Consider the following 15,496-nt stretch of genomic DNA (forward strand, 5'->3'; position numbering starts at 1 on the left):
CTTCCTTGTACTTTCTTTTGAGGAAAAAAAACATGAAAAAGAAAGTGATAAGCTTACTTTTTGGAGATATATTGGTGATCTGTTTGCCTCATGTTTTTATCTCATGCAGACTGAGCAGTCCAGTAGCAAGTTGGATGCTATCCTGTTTTTTGCATTGAGAGGCAATTTTGTAACAGGTTGCCTGTTTTATAAAAGGACTAGTAAAAAAGCCCCGTTTCTGATGCAAATGAAACGGGGGCTAGCAAGGTTTTCTTCAGAGTGTGCATGTGGGCGTGTCCCTGCCCTCTGCCCTCTCTCCCTCCCCCTCCCCCCTCCGAGTCCAGTCCTTCAGTGTTAAGTTTCCTGCTGTGCTGTGTTTGTGTTACAGAGAGAGTGAGGGCATCTCTCTCCTCCCCCCTCTGAGTCCTTCACTGTTACAGAGAGAGGGATTTCGTGCTGTGCTGTTTTCCTTCACTCATGGGGAAACCGGATATCTCTGGCGCTTCACACTTCCGGCTGGAGGCTTCATAGAACGTTGGGGTTGCCTTTTATATATATAGAAGTAGTTGCCTATTTTCCTTTAGAGAATCCTAGCATAACAGGTAAAATATCTGCCTATAATTTAAACATGAGCACTTAGCCATAGAGCTGGTGTAAGTGCTCACATCTAGATGCTGGAGGTAATATACATTATAAGTTATGCATGTGAGTCTGCCCAGACTCCACCCACATGTACATCCACCCCTTAAGAAAGATACAAACATATAACATTACGTTACATTAAAACACTTACATTCTGCAGGTACCTGCACAGCTTACTGCGGATCACAAATATACACTAGGCCATTCCTAATAAAGTTCCAATGACATCAGTTAAAATTTCTCTAATGCAAGCTTTTTGAATAAATATGTTTTCAGTACTTTCCTGAACACCATACAGTCACTAATAATCCTGATATCTTGAGGCAAAGCATTCCAAATTAATGGAGCCTGATAATCCAAAGATGATGATAATTGTTTAGAAAGCTTCACATTTTTGACACTCGGAAATTGAAGCAAAACTGCTGAAGAGAATAAACCCTTAAGCTTTGTGATAAGCGTATGTAGGATAACAAATAGAACAGTGCATAGCCATATAAAACCATATGAACTATTGTAAGTCATTTGAATTGAACTCTAGCCATAACTGGAAATCAGTGGAGCTTACAATAAAATGGGGAAATACTATCAAATCTTGGAACTGTATAAATCAACTGAACAGCAGTATTTTGAGCAATCTGAATTTTTTTTATAAGAGAAGCAGAACATCCCAAATACAATATATTATAATAATTCATCTTGGATAAAATAAAGACTTGTACTAAAAGACAAAAGATAGAAAGATCGAAAAAAATGTTTGATATTCCTTAATTTCCACATTACAAGAAAAGAATTATTTGTTAATAAAACTAATCTGATTTACCATAGTAAACAAACTGTCTACCTGAACCCCTAAGACTTGAACTGAAGTCTCAAATTTATAGTCTAAATCAGTGATTCCCAAACCTGGCCCTGGAGGCACCCCAGCCAGTCAGGTTTTCAGGATATCCACAATGAATATTCATGAGAGAGATTTACATGCACTGCCTCCACAACAATCAAATATCTCCTAGGACATACAGCTTTCTTGGATCCCTATTCCCCCAAATGTATCACTCTGCACTTCTTAGCACTAAATTTTAACCGCCAAACATTACACCATTTTTCTAACTTTTGCAGATCCTTTTTCATGTTTTCCACTCCCTCTGTCCACTCTGTTACAAATCTTGGTATCATCCACAAAAAGGCAAATCATACCTTTAACCCTTCAGCAATGTCACTCACAAATATGTTGAACAGAATCAGCCCCAGCACTGATCCATGAGGCACTCCTACTATTCACCTTTCCTTCCTCCAAGTGAATTCCATTAGCCACCACCCTCTGGCATCTGTCTGTCAACCAGTTTCTAATCCAGTTCACTAGTTTGAGTCCTAACTTCAGCCTGTCAGGTTCATTCAAGAGCCTCTTATGAAGAACCATGATCCAACTACAGATTGTTGATTCTGATGTCAGTGTTGGGCAAAATGGTAGAAACTAAACTATTAAAATAACAATACATCAAAAAAAAAAAGAACTCAAACAGTACAAAGAGCTTTTTTTTTTTTCCTATAGCCCCCTGGCATAGTCAAATAAATACTATCATTCTTCCAACGGAACCCCCCTCCCTCCTCCCAAAACCAAAAGATTACAGTAATCCGATGAAATGGAAACATTAAAGCTTTGTCAGACTCTTCTATCTTCTGCTAGGTGTATAAATGTGAATCAGAATCAAGCTTCATTCTATCTGCGTAAGAGACAGTAAGTATGGATCCCATATAGAAAGATAGTTCTGCTCTCTTTTTGCAGAATGTACCGCATCTCTCACCTCCCACAATGCCAGATGATGAACCCCAGCTCACCAGAGCCAAATCGATGGGGGCTTCGGGGCTACCCAGGAATCTAAGATGCATTTTTCCTACTATAATAAACTTTCAAAGTAGTACCTTCTGAGTCTTGCCCAAGCTGCCCAACCCCACCATAAGATCAAAGATGACCAAATGCACTGTGAAGTGAATATAAGTTTGTGATGGAGTGTTCACATATAGATCAATGGCTGACCAGTAGTTCTGTATAAGGGGACATTCCCACAATACATGATAAAAGGTACTGTCTCCACCATTGCACCCAACACATGTCAGAGAAGCCAGTGTTTCTTGCTTTATGCATCTGCAGTTGAGTGAAATATGTCTAATGGAGTACCCGGAAAGCACACTTTATTAAATCACCCCCCCTTCCAGACCAGCTGGGGTATTCCATGAATGGTCTTGGCTACATTCCACTCCAGCAGTTATTGCTCCAGGTCAGATTTAGATAGACATGGTTTAATGGGACAGTGTCAACATGAATCTAGCCAAGGGAAGTCTTGTCTCACCAAAGTGCTACATTTTTATGAAAGTGTGAATAAACATGTAGATAAAGATGAGTCAGGTGATACAGTGTATCTAGATGTTCAGAAAGTTTTTGAGAAAATCTCTCATGAGAAACTCTTGACTAAATCAAAATGTCATGAGATAGGAGGCAGTGTTTCTGTTGTGGATTGGAAACTGGTTAAAAGGAGGAAGACAGAGACTAGGTTTAAACGGCAAATCCTTTCAATGGAGGAAAATAAATAGTGGAGTACCACAGGGATCTGTATTGGGACCGGTGCTGCTGCTTTTTTTTAACTGATAAAGTTTATTGAAACAACAAAAACACAGCAAAAGAGTAGGTACACAGGACTTCTTCAGTGCACCTACCCAGCCCAAACTGATCACAGCCCCCAAACCCCCACCCCTCTCCCATTCCCAGCAGAAATAGTCCATAGACTGGAGACTTAAAACCCAAATGTTCCCCATTAGAACCGAGATTGTCTCCACCACTGAAATTGTCTACACTTGCACTCAACACTTCGCAAGTTGTGATGTTTAAGTGCTGTCGTCTTATACATATCATACCAAAGGTCCATCTTATCCACCACTTGTCTCCACTCTGGGATAACCGGCATTTTCCAAGTTGCTGCCAGGGTGAGATGTGCCACAGTCAAAATCAAATGGCATAAAACATTCTCACTCTCATCCAAGGCAGGATCATATTGATGTAGGAGTTCAGTGTCCGAGGAGACTTCTACTCTGTGCCCCAGAATTTGAGACAGCATGATAAAGGTAGCAGTCCAAAAGGTCTTAACCTTCCATCACATATGCAGGAAGGTCCCCTTCCCCCCACATCCCCTCAAACATGGCCGAGTTCTCCCCTTCTTTCAATTTAGCTAAGACAGCCAGGATATAATGAGTGCAGCAAAGCTTTGTACCCATTTTCTACAATAAGGGTAGCTAGACCTATAAAGCCCACCTGTTCGCCAATGGTGCTGCCAATCCTCAACTGGAAGGCTGTGCCCTAAATCTTTCTCCCAAGCATTCATATAAGCCAAAGATTCCCCTCCCCTTGAATTAAGACATTTGTAGAGACTCGAGGTTGCCTCCCTCTGCAGCTTAAGTCCTACAAGTTGCTCAAAAGCAATTTTATCCCATAGGATCTTTTGCAGGGATTCCGAACTCTCAAGGTAGTGTTTTATTTGCAGGTAGGGGAGCAAATCCTGAGAACCCAACCCATACCTTTTCCAGAGTTCTATAAAGGAACAAACCCTTCCCCCTCCCCCAGTAGGATCACAAAAGTGCCCTATATAAGCCAGACGCTTTCCCTCCCAAGAAGCAAACACCCCCCGGCTCCCTCCCAGAGTCAAATTCTCCATTAAACTGCAAGGGGGTAAACCAGGAGTACTTGCAACCCTCTAATAGGCAGCCCCAAACTGTTTGCCACATCCGCATAGTGGTGCCAATATATGGGTTCCCCTCCCCCAACATGCAACCCTCCCCAGAACCCAAGGCAGATGCAATAGGGGTATGTCCTCCCCTCACACCTGTCCTTTTACCTTGCAGAATACTATCTGCAAAACAGTTAAGTGATCCTTTCTTCATACTATCACTGTACAGTATTGTTTGGACCGAGCTTCAGCACAGGACACTGCCTGGAGAGGTCTAGAAGGTATATAGAGCTTTGAAATATTTTTTCAAACATTTTTTTATCACTGTCTAATGTGCCACAGGTCTGACCTGGAGCTCCAGTTTAAATGCTACCACCATGAAGACAGACAAATGAACACAAACTGGCCAGCCTCAGTGCAAGTCAGTGTCAATGCAACACCTCTGACCATTGAACGCGGTGATAACAAGACCTCTCACAAACCTCTGCACCTAAAGCACGTCTGTCAGCCTGGAAGGAACACAATTCAGATTACAGTCACGGCATGTTGTTGTGTAAGTACAGTTTTGGGAGTATTGAAATTCATTGTTAAAATGAGGGGGAGATGGAAATATGCACTTGAAAAACAACCACACCCCAAAAAAAGATTTTAGCAGTATCTGTACAGTGCACAGTGGAGGAAAGTGGTTATATTGATTTGGAAAGTATTGATATCTGTACATCATACAGGTTTTGCCTGCATAGAGTCCACGTGATATAATTTACTGGAGGAGATATGAGATGTACTGCACAGGATAAACCAAATACAATTTTTTCCATATAGCTTTAGAAAGCAAACGGAGTACTCCCATCCTAAATATTTGTATGTTGAGTAGTAGTAGAAAATCAGGAACATAGGTGTGGGGGAGTTGAGAAGAGGCATTTCCCTCTTCTCCTCCAGATTCCCATCAGCATCATCCTTCTATTACTTCTTGCTCCATAGAAAGCTCCGTTGAGTACTGCAAAAAAATTACTTTGCCTATCCCCCCTCCCCCACCCTGAGAAATTCTTCCATACAATACTGCTCAGGAAAATGAAATTAAAGCATTGAAATTAACAAAACTATCCAATTTATTCTTAAATTCACATTTTAATTTGGGACAATGAAAGTATATGGAAATAGATTGAAGAGGGATGATAGCTCTAGTCACAAGTTCACTGTCCGTTCATTTTTGATAAAAGTAAAATAACTTACAGCATATTTAATGAATATTGCTGTGTTATGTTTGGGTAGGTAAGGGCTGCAAATACTATTAAAAGTAAGAAGTATTCCTGTTTTGTAAGTCAAGTACATTTTTTGTGCATTTATTTACAGGAATTTATTTTCTAATGCCATGGTTTTGTTTGCAGTCACACTTATTCGTGTTGCAGTTAGTTCACCGACCTTCGGTTCGCTCTGTGCTGCAGGGCTTGCTCAAGAAGCGTCTTCTTCCAGCAGAACACTGTATCACCAAGAGTAAGTTTGAGGGTTTTTTGGTGGGTTGGTGGGGGTTGAAGTTTAGGATAAAGGATTGAAGGTTATAGAGTAGAGGGTAGAATTCCAAAAGGATTTAACTGGGTAGTATGGTTCCTTCCCAGTTAAATGTTGCTGACCAGCCCCAGAGTACATATTCAGTGGCACTTAACTTGCTACTGCTGCTAAATATGTGCCTTGACCACCATGACATCATCCAATTAGTGCCGGGGGGGGGGGGGGGGTCTGTCTGGGGACAGAGTCAAGGAAGAGATATAGTGGTGATTTTCAGTCTGCTTACCAAGTAGGTGGATAAAGTTACGAAACACCTAGCCACCCGCCTGGGGTTACCCCATGGCCACTTAGAGGGTCTAGTCCCAGCACAGCTCAGGTCCACCTGCACCTGCTGCTTGTGCACTACACTAGCACCCTCCTCCCACCGACTGGATCACAATCGCCTGTGGGCTACTTTCCCGCTCTCATATTATCCCCAGTGATTTCTAGGTTACTGGAGCCACACTCCCAGTGGTCCTACAGTTCCCAGAAAGCACTCGCAGACCCATCACACAAACCACCAGGATTCTTTATCAGTCCGAACAGGCAGAACGACCAAACAAATGTGTTTATTCTCACAACTTTGAACGGTGGACAAAAAAACAATGTGCAAATAGCAAACAGTAACAAGTAACTGAAAAATGGATCAATTAGAAAACTAACTAAACATTTGCATAGAGAGTACTAGAAAGTACTTGGGGAGATCAGGACATATACCTGTTCACAGAGCTTCAGCAAAGAGATCTCTCTCTCTTCTCCCAGTCTGAAACTGAATCAACAGCCAGAATCTGCTGGGTAATTTCAAACTCCAGGCCAATCAGAGCTCAGAAAAGTCAAGTTTGAAATAAAAACTGGATACATCACTACAGGCACTTCCATCTGTGTGCTAACTAAAAGAAAGAGAAGTCAGTCGTCTGCAACTTCTTTAAACATGCACTATCTGCTGGCCAAATAGGAGAAATACACTTCAGAACATAATCAATGCAGGAAAATATCCAATACATTTTACAGGCTTAAAACACACTGTTTCTTCACAGACAGCAAAAAGACTATCCTAGCTTTATCCAGTCAGTTATCTGGGTACTCATCAGAAAATCAGCCAGGTCCTGAAAAACTTCTAGTAGCCAGCTGAGACCCAGACATTCAGTGCTAATGCCTGAATGAGGCCAGATTCAGCTTCTGGCAGTCAACACCTTTAAATTCACTGACTGCTGCAGGTTTTCTGTATGGCACAAAAAAGCTGCACTTAGCGCTATTCTGTAAACCTTTCCTAAAGTTAGGCACGGTTTATAGAATATGCGTACCGCCTGTCCCCACAACTAAAATTTAGGAACGACCATTTACGCCAACTAAAATCTGGTGTAAATGCCCGCGCCTAACTTAGTTGTGGATTGGGCATATTCTATAACAGTGCATGTAATTTTTAGGAATGTCACACCACCTTTGGAGATCTGTGCATTAGAATTTACATGCACCACTTTACAGAATACGTTTAGAAAGTTGTGCATGTAAATTCTAATTGTCAATTAGTACTAATTGCTTGTTGGCCAATTATCGGCACCGATTGGTTTGTTAAGTCGCACACACAATTTGTCCACACTGCCAAATTTGAGTGCACAACTTTAGATTCCATATATAGAATCCGAGCCTGTGTCTTTACTGTGATCTGTCAAAATTGAGTGCTACATCAGTCTGATGTCTAGATTGGTGCATACATAGGCAGAGAAAATGCTAATCTACTGTGGGGCTTTAGGAAGTCCTAAAATGTCTTACTTCATGTGCATGGCTGCTGAGAAATTCCTCAGTTCTCAGCTTTCCACACTTTTATGTGTTTTCTTGTCCCCTTCTTCCACCCAGATATTTGTTTGACAGTTTTCCCTCTTTCCATTATATAGCATAGGTGTTGAGGGATATTATGAACAAGCCCAAGGAAATTGTATAACTTTGCTCATGGACCTTGCATGGTTTTCACACTTTCCATAGTTTATTATGTAATAATTATAAATTGGACAGGGAATGATTAAACGTAAATTGATCCAGAATTATCTACTCCGTGTGTAATTTATTCTTATTTCCATCCCATGATTATTAATAGCGTTGGGTAATTCTCTAAAGGATTCCTAAAGTTAGGCACCGTTTGCGCTAAGCATGAATTCTGTATCAACAATTGTGCATACGATTGCCGTTATAGATTTCTAGCGTAAGTCCACATTCACTTTGATTGGGCTGTGTTGGCATTGCCGCACAACAGCTGCTAGTGCGGCTTAGTAAACAGAGGGTAAATATGAGCACTTAACACTAGCTCAGTACCTAACTCTAATTGATAGGACAAAAATCAGGGTGCGGAGACTATTCAACAATACTACAAGTTCTCCCAGCAATCTAAATCATCAAATTCTCATAAGTCACCAATCATCATTAATAATACCCTGTTTCCCCGAAAGTAAGACATCCCTCGAAAATAAGACCTAGTAGAGGTTTTCCTGAATTGGTAGATATAAGGCCTCCCCCGAAAGTAAGACCTAGCAAATTTTTGTTTGAAAGCAGGGCCGCTGAGAGTTGGACAAGACCGCCCCCGGGCCGCCCCCCCCCCCCCACCTGAGGTCGCCGGGCCCCCCTCCACCCTCCCTCCGTCGCTCCCGGAACTAACCTTAAACGCCTCCTTTCACCTTCGCAGCAAGCAGCAGCAGGGCAGACCTCTCCTTCCTTCCGTGCCCCGCCCTCGCAGACGTTACGTCAGGCAAGGGCGGGACATGGAAGGAAGGAGTGGCTTGCCCTGTTGCTGCTTGCTGCAAAGATGAAAGGAGGCGTTTAAGATTAGTTCCGGGAGCGACGGAGGACGAGCGGGCCAACCCCGATCCAACCCCGATGTTTCCCCGAAAAATAAGACAGCGCATTTTGGGGGGGCAAAAATTAATATAAGACAGTGTCTTATTTTCGGGGAAACACGGTATGTTTTTTATATATGCAAATTTCCACATTTATGACTTTTCTTCATTTGTAACCTCTTTTAGAAAGGATTTTCAGATATCTGGGTAGCAAACTGCGCACACACAAAAAAATGTAAGCAGTAGCTGCCCATTCCTCAGGGATCCAGTTTTTTCTATAGATTTCAAAACAACATCTTTTGCTTTCATATAGGAAAACAGATAGCTACAATGAGGGGCATAATCAAACGTGAACGCCCATCTCCATGGGCGTCTATGTCCGAAAACGGGTATGTGAAGAGGCGGGACAGACTGTATTATCGAAAAAGATGGGCGTCCATCTTTCATTTCGAAAATACGGTTTGGACGGACCAAATGCCATGGATTTAGTCCCTTCTGAGATGGGCGTTTTTTTGTTTTGTTTTTTTTTGCGATAATGGAAACTATAAATGCCCAGCTCAGAAACGTCCCAACCCAAGCCATTTGGTCGTGGGAGGGGCAAATGTACAACACTACCATAGCTCTTAGGGGTGAAGGGGGCTACTACATGTGGGTACAGTGGGTTTTGGAGGCCTCCCATTTACCACCACAAGTGTTACGGGTGGGGGGGGGGTGGGCCTGGGTCTGCCTGCCTGAAGTGCACTGCAGTACCCACTAAAAGTGCTCCAGGGACAGGACTTGTTGCTGGTATATAACCTTGGCACAGCAGTTGACACCTGAAGACTAATCTTGCTGAAAACGTCCTTTATTTGAATAAGCACCTTTACTCACAGTTAACTGCAGATCAGAGGTTGTGCCCCACTGGCGACGAATCTCGCTGGTACTGAGATTAGCAGTAGGTCCAAGCTGGCAGAATGGTGTACAATGCCCTCTTTCAGCAACATTCAAGGTAAGAACTAAGTGCTGTAACATGGCTAACACATGAAAGGGATCTAAAAGTGTCTTACACAAATGGCCACTACCTCATGGACTACCGGAAACAAAACAGGGCACACTCTGACCCAGTAAGCAGAGGGAAAAGCACCATGGGAGTAGAGCCTACCAACTACCAACATCGTGAGCATTTAACACAAGCTAGTGGAATCACGGAGCCCAATACCCTACACCCACCACAATGCATTGCTGATGTGACTCTGCAGTGCCCTTAACAGAAAAGGTGTCACACTCACCCGAGACCCACATCAGAACCAGGGAAAGGCTGTCAGAGGATAGAACACATTCTGCTGTCATGGAGGTGGGTACGGCATTTGAGGCTGGCATACAGGCTGGGAAAAAAAGTTTGTAAAGTGGGGTTTTTTTCTTGGGAGGGGGTTAGTGACCACTGGGGGAGTCAGGGGAGGTGATCCCCGATTCCCTCCGGTGGTCATCTGGTTAGTTGGGGCACTTTTTTGGGATTTGGACCTGAAAAAAAAGGGTCCAAATAAAGCGGACCAAATTCTCGTCAAAAATGCCCTTCTTGTTTCGATTATCAGCTAAAGACGCCCATCTGTCCTCGGCCGATAACCACGCCCCAGTCCCACCTTCGCCATGCCTCCGACACGCCCCCATGACCTCTGTTCGTCTCCTTGATGGACTGCAGTTGAGGACGCCAAAAATCGGCTTTCGATTATACCGATTTGGGCGCCCACGGGAAATGGACGCCCATCTCCCGATTTGGGTCGAAATATGGGCATCTTTCTCTTTCGAAAATAAGCTGGTTAGGGCCCTTTTTAGTAAGGTATTCTAGTGTTTTTAGCACGTGCCAACGATAGAGACACCCATAGGAATATATGACTTGTCTCTAGCATTAGCGCGCTTTAAAAATGCTAGCACGCCTACAGCTTGGCTTAGTAAACAGGGCCTCTGCCGTCATGGCCAAGTTTCGGTTACTTCTTTAGGGTAGATGTTTGCTAAGGAAACAAAACACATATTAATTGAAGATCCAATTAAAAACCAAAATTATTACATCCTTTATAAATGAAGAAAAGTCATAAATGTGAAAATTATATATATATAAAAGAAATATTATTAATGATGATTGGTGACTGATGAGAATTTGAAGATTTAGAGTTGCTGGGAGATGTTGCGTGCACGTTTTAATGTTTATTTCAAATGTGCGGATCAACATGGCGTACAGTTAAATATAATAAAGCAAATAAAATAGAAAGGAACTCCAATTCTTAAAAAGGAATCAGTCACACAAGTGTCATCATTCAACAAGCAAACTTTTACGAAAGGGTTGCCGCATGGCATCCTGGAACTGCTGCCGGCCCAACGCAGCTGCCAGTGGTAGTTCCGCCGCAAGAGCACGTCATTTCCAGCACACCTGAAAATATTTTTGTTATTTTTACCACAGTGCTAACCTGGCAGTAATTGGGCAGCGCTGTGCGCTGCCTGGTTACCACAGGAACCCTTACTGCCACCTCAGTGAGTGGCGGTAAGTGCTCCCTGCCACATGGCAAAGTGGTAATAGTAATCTTACTGCATGGCCATTTTAATTTTAAGGACTTTTTACCTACTGCAGTAAAAAGGGCACTTGAGGCTACCGCAGGGTCCTTTTTTACCACATCTTGATAAAAGGACACCTGAGTAAATCCCAGGCAATAGAGAAGCTGTCCTGGCTAGAATTAAGTCCCAAAAGCAGATTCAAAAAAGTGTGTCTTCAATAAAATTTTAATTTTTTTGTAGGATTGCTCAGAATGAACTAACGGCAGTTATCCATATAATTGCAAATTAGTGCCAAGTAGCACTAATCAGTACCAATTATTGCCAATAATTGGTTGGTAATGCCAGGTAGCATCTAATTAAACAATTTATGCGTGAAACTGACACTTCTAGAACTACTGCAGAATTGGTTGTACAAGCTTATAGAATTAGGGGGAGAGTGCCTAACTGCAGGGGGTTCTACATAATGGGTGGAGCATGGGTGTAGTTCTTGGAACACTATAAACTAGATGTGCCAACTTATGCCCGCCATTGATATAGTATAAGAGGGCGTGCCTGCACAGGGGCACACAAGTTCTGACCCCATGCTAGTGTTCTATAATGGAATCTTGGAACCTAGATGCTGTTATAGAATTGCCCTTATTGGGATGAATTCTATATATGGTGCCAAAAAAGCTCTGTTCTATAAGCTGCACTTAAATTTAGGTGCAGTTTATAGAATGGCGCTTAGGCACTGGGGTCCTGCATAAATTTAGGTGCTGCCATTTGCACCAACGAAAGCATGGTGCAAATGACCACACCTAAAATTTACACACAGTACCCCAATTGTGCATATAACTCAAAACCATGCCTACAGTCCGCCCATGACCCTTCCATTTCCATGCCCCTTGTTTTGGCCATGCGTACATAATAATTAAATCTAGTTAGTGCCATTAATTGCTTCATAAGCAAATCATGGGCACTAATTGGCTCGTTATTCATTTAAATTCTGTTCACAAATTGGGATAGTGCCTAAATTTGTGCACAGAATTTTTGGTGGATTTTATGGAATTAGGGGGATTGTGTGTATCCTGAAAATCCAGCTGGATTTGGGGTTGCCAAGTCAGGTTTCAGAAAGCTCTGTTCTAGAGACTGGCAAATAGGATATCAGTTAAGGAAAGTGGTATGTTACAGCAGGTAACTCTTCACTAGGGGCCCTGTTTACTAAGCTGCGCTGTAGGTGCAGTAACTTTTTAGCACACGCTAAAAATTAGCATGCACTATTGCTAGAGACACCCATAAATTCCTATGGGTGTCTCTAGCATTAGTGCACCTACAGCACGGCTTAGTCAACGGGGCCCTAGGTTTGCTAACTAATCAATTTGGTATAATAGTATAAGAAATTAAATAACCATTTCTTTCTTTATTCAAAAATGCTGAAAACAGTTAAGAGGAATTTCAGCAGTGTGGCAGCCTCCTCAGGTAATGCAACGCTGAATGGTGAAGATGGTGTTGAACAGACAGCTATAAAAGTTTCTCTGAAATGTCCAATCACGTTCCGGCGGATTCAGCTTCCCGCACGAGGCCATGATTGCAAACATGTACAGGTGAGCTGCCCTGGGTTATAGCGTCATTTTTATATATGGCCAATTCTAACTAATTTGTTCTAAAATTCCAAGCTGATTGCCAGTGACATTTGGAATCTACATTGGATTTTAATTTTCTCTATTTCATTTTAAATTTGGCTATTTATGGACATTTAATTATACAAAGGAGGGCATTTTAGAATCCATTATGGTTTAAAGTTATTAGTAACTTTATATACTGCTCTTCATGGGGTATCAGTTTACAATCAAAATATAGATAAAGCTAGTACAACAGTATAATGAAAATATAGTAATTTTTTGAACAGGGTCAGTACATTGCATACACTTGTAAATGATGACTTCAGAAAGCCACTGTTTCCAAATGTGTGATGACCTACAATGCAGAGATTTTAAGTGAGCATGATTTGGGCAGGCAAGGAAATGCATATATATTTTTAAAAATTCCACACCAGCTTTAGTACCTGTTCTGAAGCATGCGCAAGTGTCCAGCTACCTCATAGTTTGGAGTTGGAGTGTCTGCCAGTGAATCAGGGGGCAATTGTGCTAACCTCTGTGGTGTCTAACACTGTGGTTGTCAACCTTTTGTAAGTCACAACACATCTGATGGGCGATATGCTCATCCGTGACAAACTTCATTCATGACCCTTATGGACATTTGGTCTGATGCAGTATGTCAGTTATTATGTAATAAATGTAAACATGCCCTGCATCCACAAAACCCTATCTCTCACCATCATGTGCAGATAAATTAAAAAAAAAAAAACTTTCTGATTCTTATGTCAGCTCATATAAATCTCGCCATTGCTAGGCACATTGTGAAATGACTTAAAACCTGAAAAAGATCTTAACATACATGTAGCAAACCTACCACAGAAGAATAACATTGATTCCTATGATTCAAACAGCAAGAACCCTACTTAAAGACAGGCAGCACAACAAATATTACATGAGGCCCTATAACACCAATACACCTACTATCAGAACAAATTGGATTGCTACAGAGTTCTACACAGAAACTACATGCAAAGAGAATACCACACTTTAGTCACACACAAAACACAGACAAGCCCACACCTAATACAGAACAAGGGATCACAAATTAGAAATATTTACTACCTGCCTAAAGCCTAGAAATAAATAAATAGAAATTTAAAGATCAAAATTGAACAGGGATCCCCAAGAAGTTAAACTAGGCATGTACCACAGGATAGGAGAAGTAAAAACAGAAATGCATTTCCTCTTGTACTGAACAAAATACAAAGACATCTGTGATGCACAATTCCAAAGCTAACATATTCCACCAAATAAATTCAAAATAAAACACTTTTTTCTACCTTTGTTTTCTGGGTGCCTTATTTTTCCAAGCATGTTGGGCCCAGTTCCTGCTATTCTGTTTTCCCGTCTGTCTTCATCTCTCTTTCCAGTGGATGCGGTCCATTTGTCATTTCTTCCCTTTCTTCCTATCTTCTATTCATTCACTACATCCATCTCTGACATATTTTCACTTTCTCCCTTTTCTGATTGCCCACTTAAATTTCATCTTCTTACTCTTCAATCCTCCACCTACATTTCACTTACCAGTACCTATAAATTTTCCATCTCCTCCTCTCACCCCCTACCTCTTCTGCCTTACTCCCGTCCTGTAGCCTAGTGGTTAGTACAGCAAACTTTGATCCTGGGAAACTAGGTTCGAGTCCCTCTGCAGCTCCTTGTGACTCTGGGCAAGTCACTTAACACTCCATTGCCCCAGGTACACCAACCCCCCCTCCCCCCCCATTACTGCACATCTACGCTCTGTACTTACCATCCTCCTCTTGCTCATCTCCTTGAGAACCCCATGGTCTAGCCATGCCAAGCATCTCCCCTCCCTTCCCTCTCCATTTTACACTTTTGTAACCCAGTATCTCCCAACCCCTATGGTCCCTCTCCCTTCCCTTCACACTTCCCACTTATGATCCATCAGCTCTCTGTCTTCTCTTTCCCTCCTTCCCCCTTATGGTCCAGGAGCCCTGTCTCTTCTCTCTCCTCCACATCTATGGTCCAGCAACTCCTTCCCATCTTACCCCTATGGTCCAGTACTTCCTGTCTCCTCTCTCTTCCCCTTATGGTCCAGCAACTCCTTGTCTCCTCCCTTTCCCCCTTATGGTCGAACAACTCCCTATCTCCTCTACCCCCCCCCCCCCCACCTTCCCCCTATCTCTTCTCTCTCTTTTTTCCCTCCCCACCCCAAAAAGTACAGCTTCAATGTTCATCAGGGCAGCGGCTCAGAGAAGATAGCCTACTCAGGAAACCCAGCCTGGTGCCACAAGATGCAGCTACACAAATCCCAGTGCTCTATAGGTGGCAAACTGCATACTGAAAGTGAAAGACTACTGTGGTTTACTTCCTACATGACCCTAGAAGGATCAGGTTTGTGTAGTGCACCTCTTGTGGATCCAGCATCTCTCCCCCTCTCTTACTCACTCTCTCCATCCCCAGCATTGTCTTCCATCTTCCCTTCCCCCAGCCCCCTCCCCCTGCCCTCCATGGACCATCTTCTTCCTTCCCCCAGCCACTCCCCCCAGTAGTCTGCCATCTTCTTCCGGCTCCCTGGCAGAAAATGTTGTGTACTCTTTTGTTGGTGTTTGTTTAAAAGCAAATGTCTTAGTGTGCATTGTGAAGGAAAAGTTGCAGTATG

General features: G+C 42.5%; 1 protein-coding gene across 1 annotated transcript in view; it reads left to right on the forward strand.

Annotated features, from left to right (window-relative positions):
- The window catches only part of ZMIZ1 (zinc finger MIZ-type containing 1), a 1,052,488-nt gene that overhangs the window by 980,075 nt on the left and 56,917 nt on the right, over positions 1-15,496 (forward strand). Inside the window, 3 exon segments of the mRNA XM_030203240.1 lie at positions 4,680-4,890; positions 5,726-5,831; positions 12,659-12,819. Of these exon segments, the coding sequence (XP_030059100.1) occupies positions 4,680-4,890; positions 5,726-5,831; positions 12,659-12,819 (478 nt within the window).

This window comes from Microcaecilia unicolor, chromosome 5, assembly GCF_901765095.1.
Source record: "Microcaecilia unicolor chromosome 5, aMicUni1.1, whole genome shotgun sequence".
Taxonomy (NCBI): domain Eukaryota; kingdom Metazoa; phylum Chordata; class Amphibia; order Gymnophiona; family Siphonopidae; genus Microcaecilia; species Microcaecilia unicolor.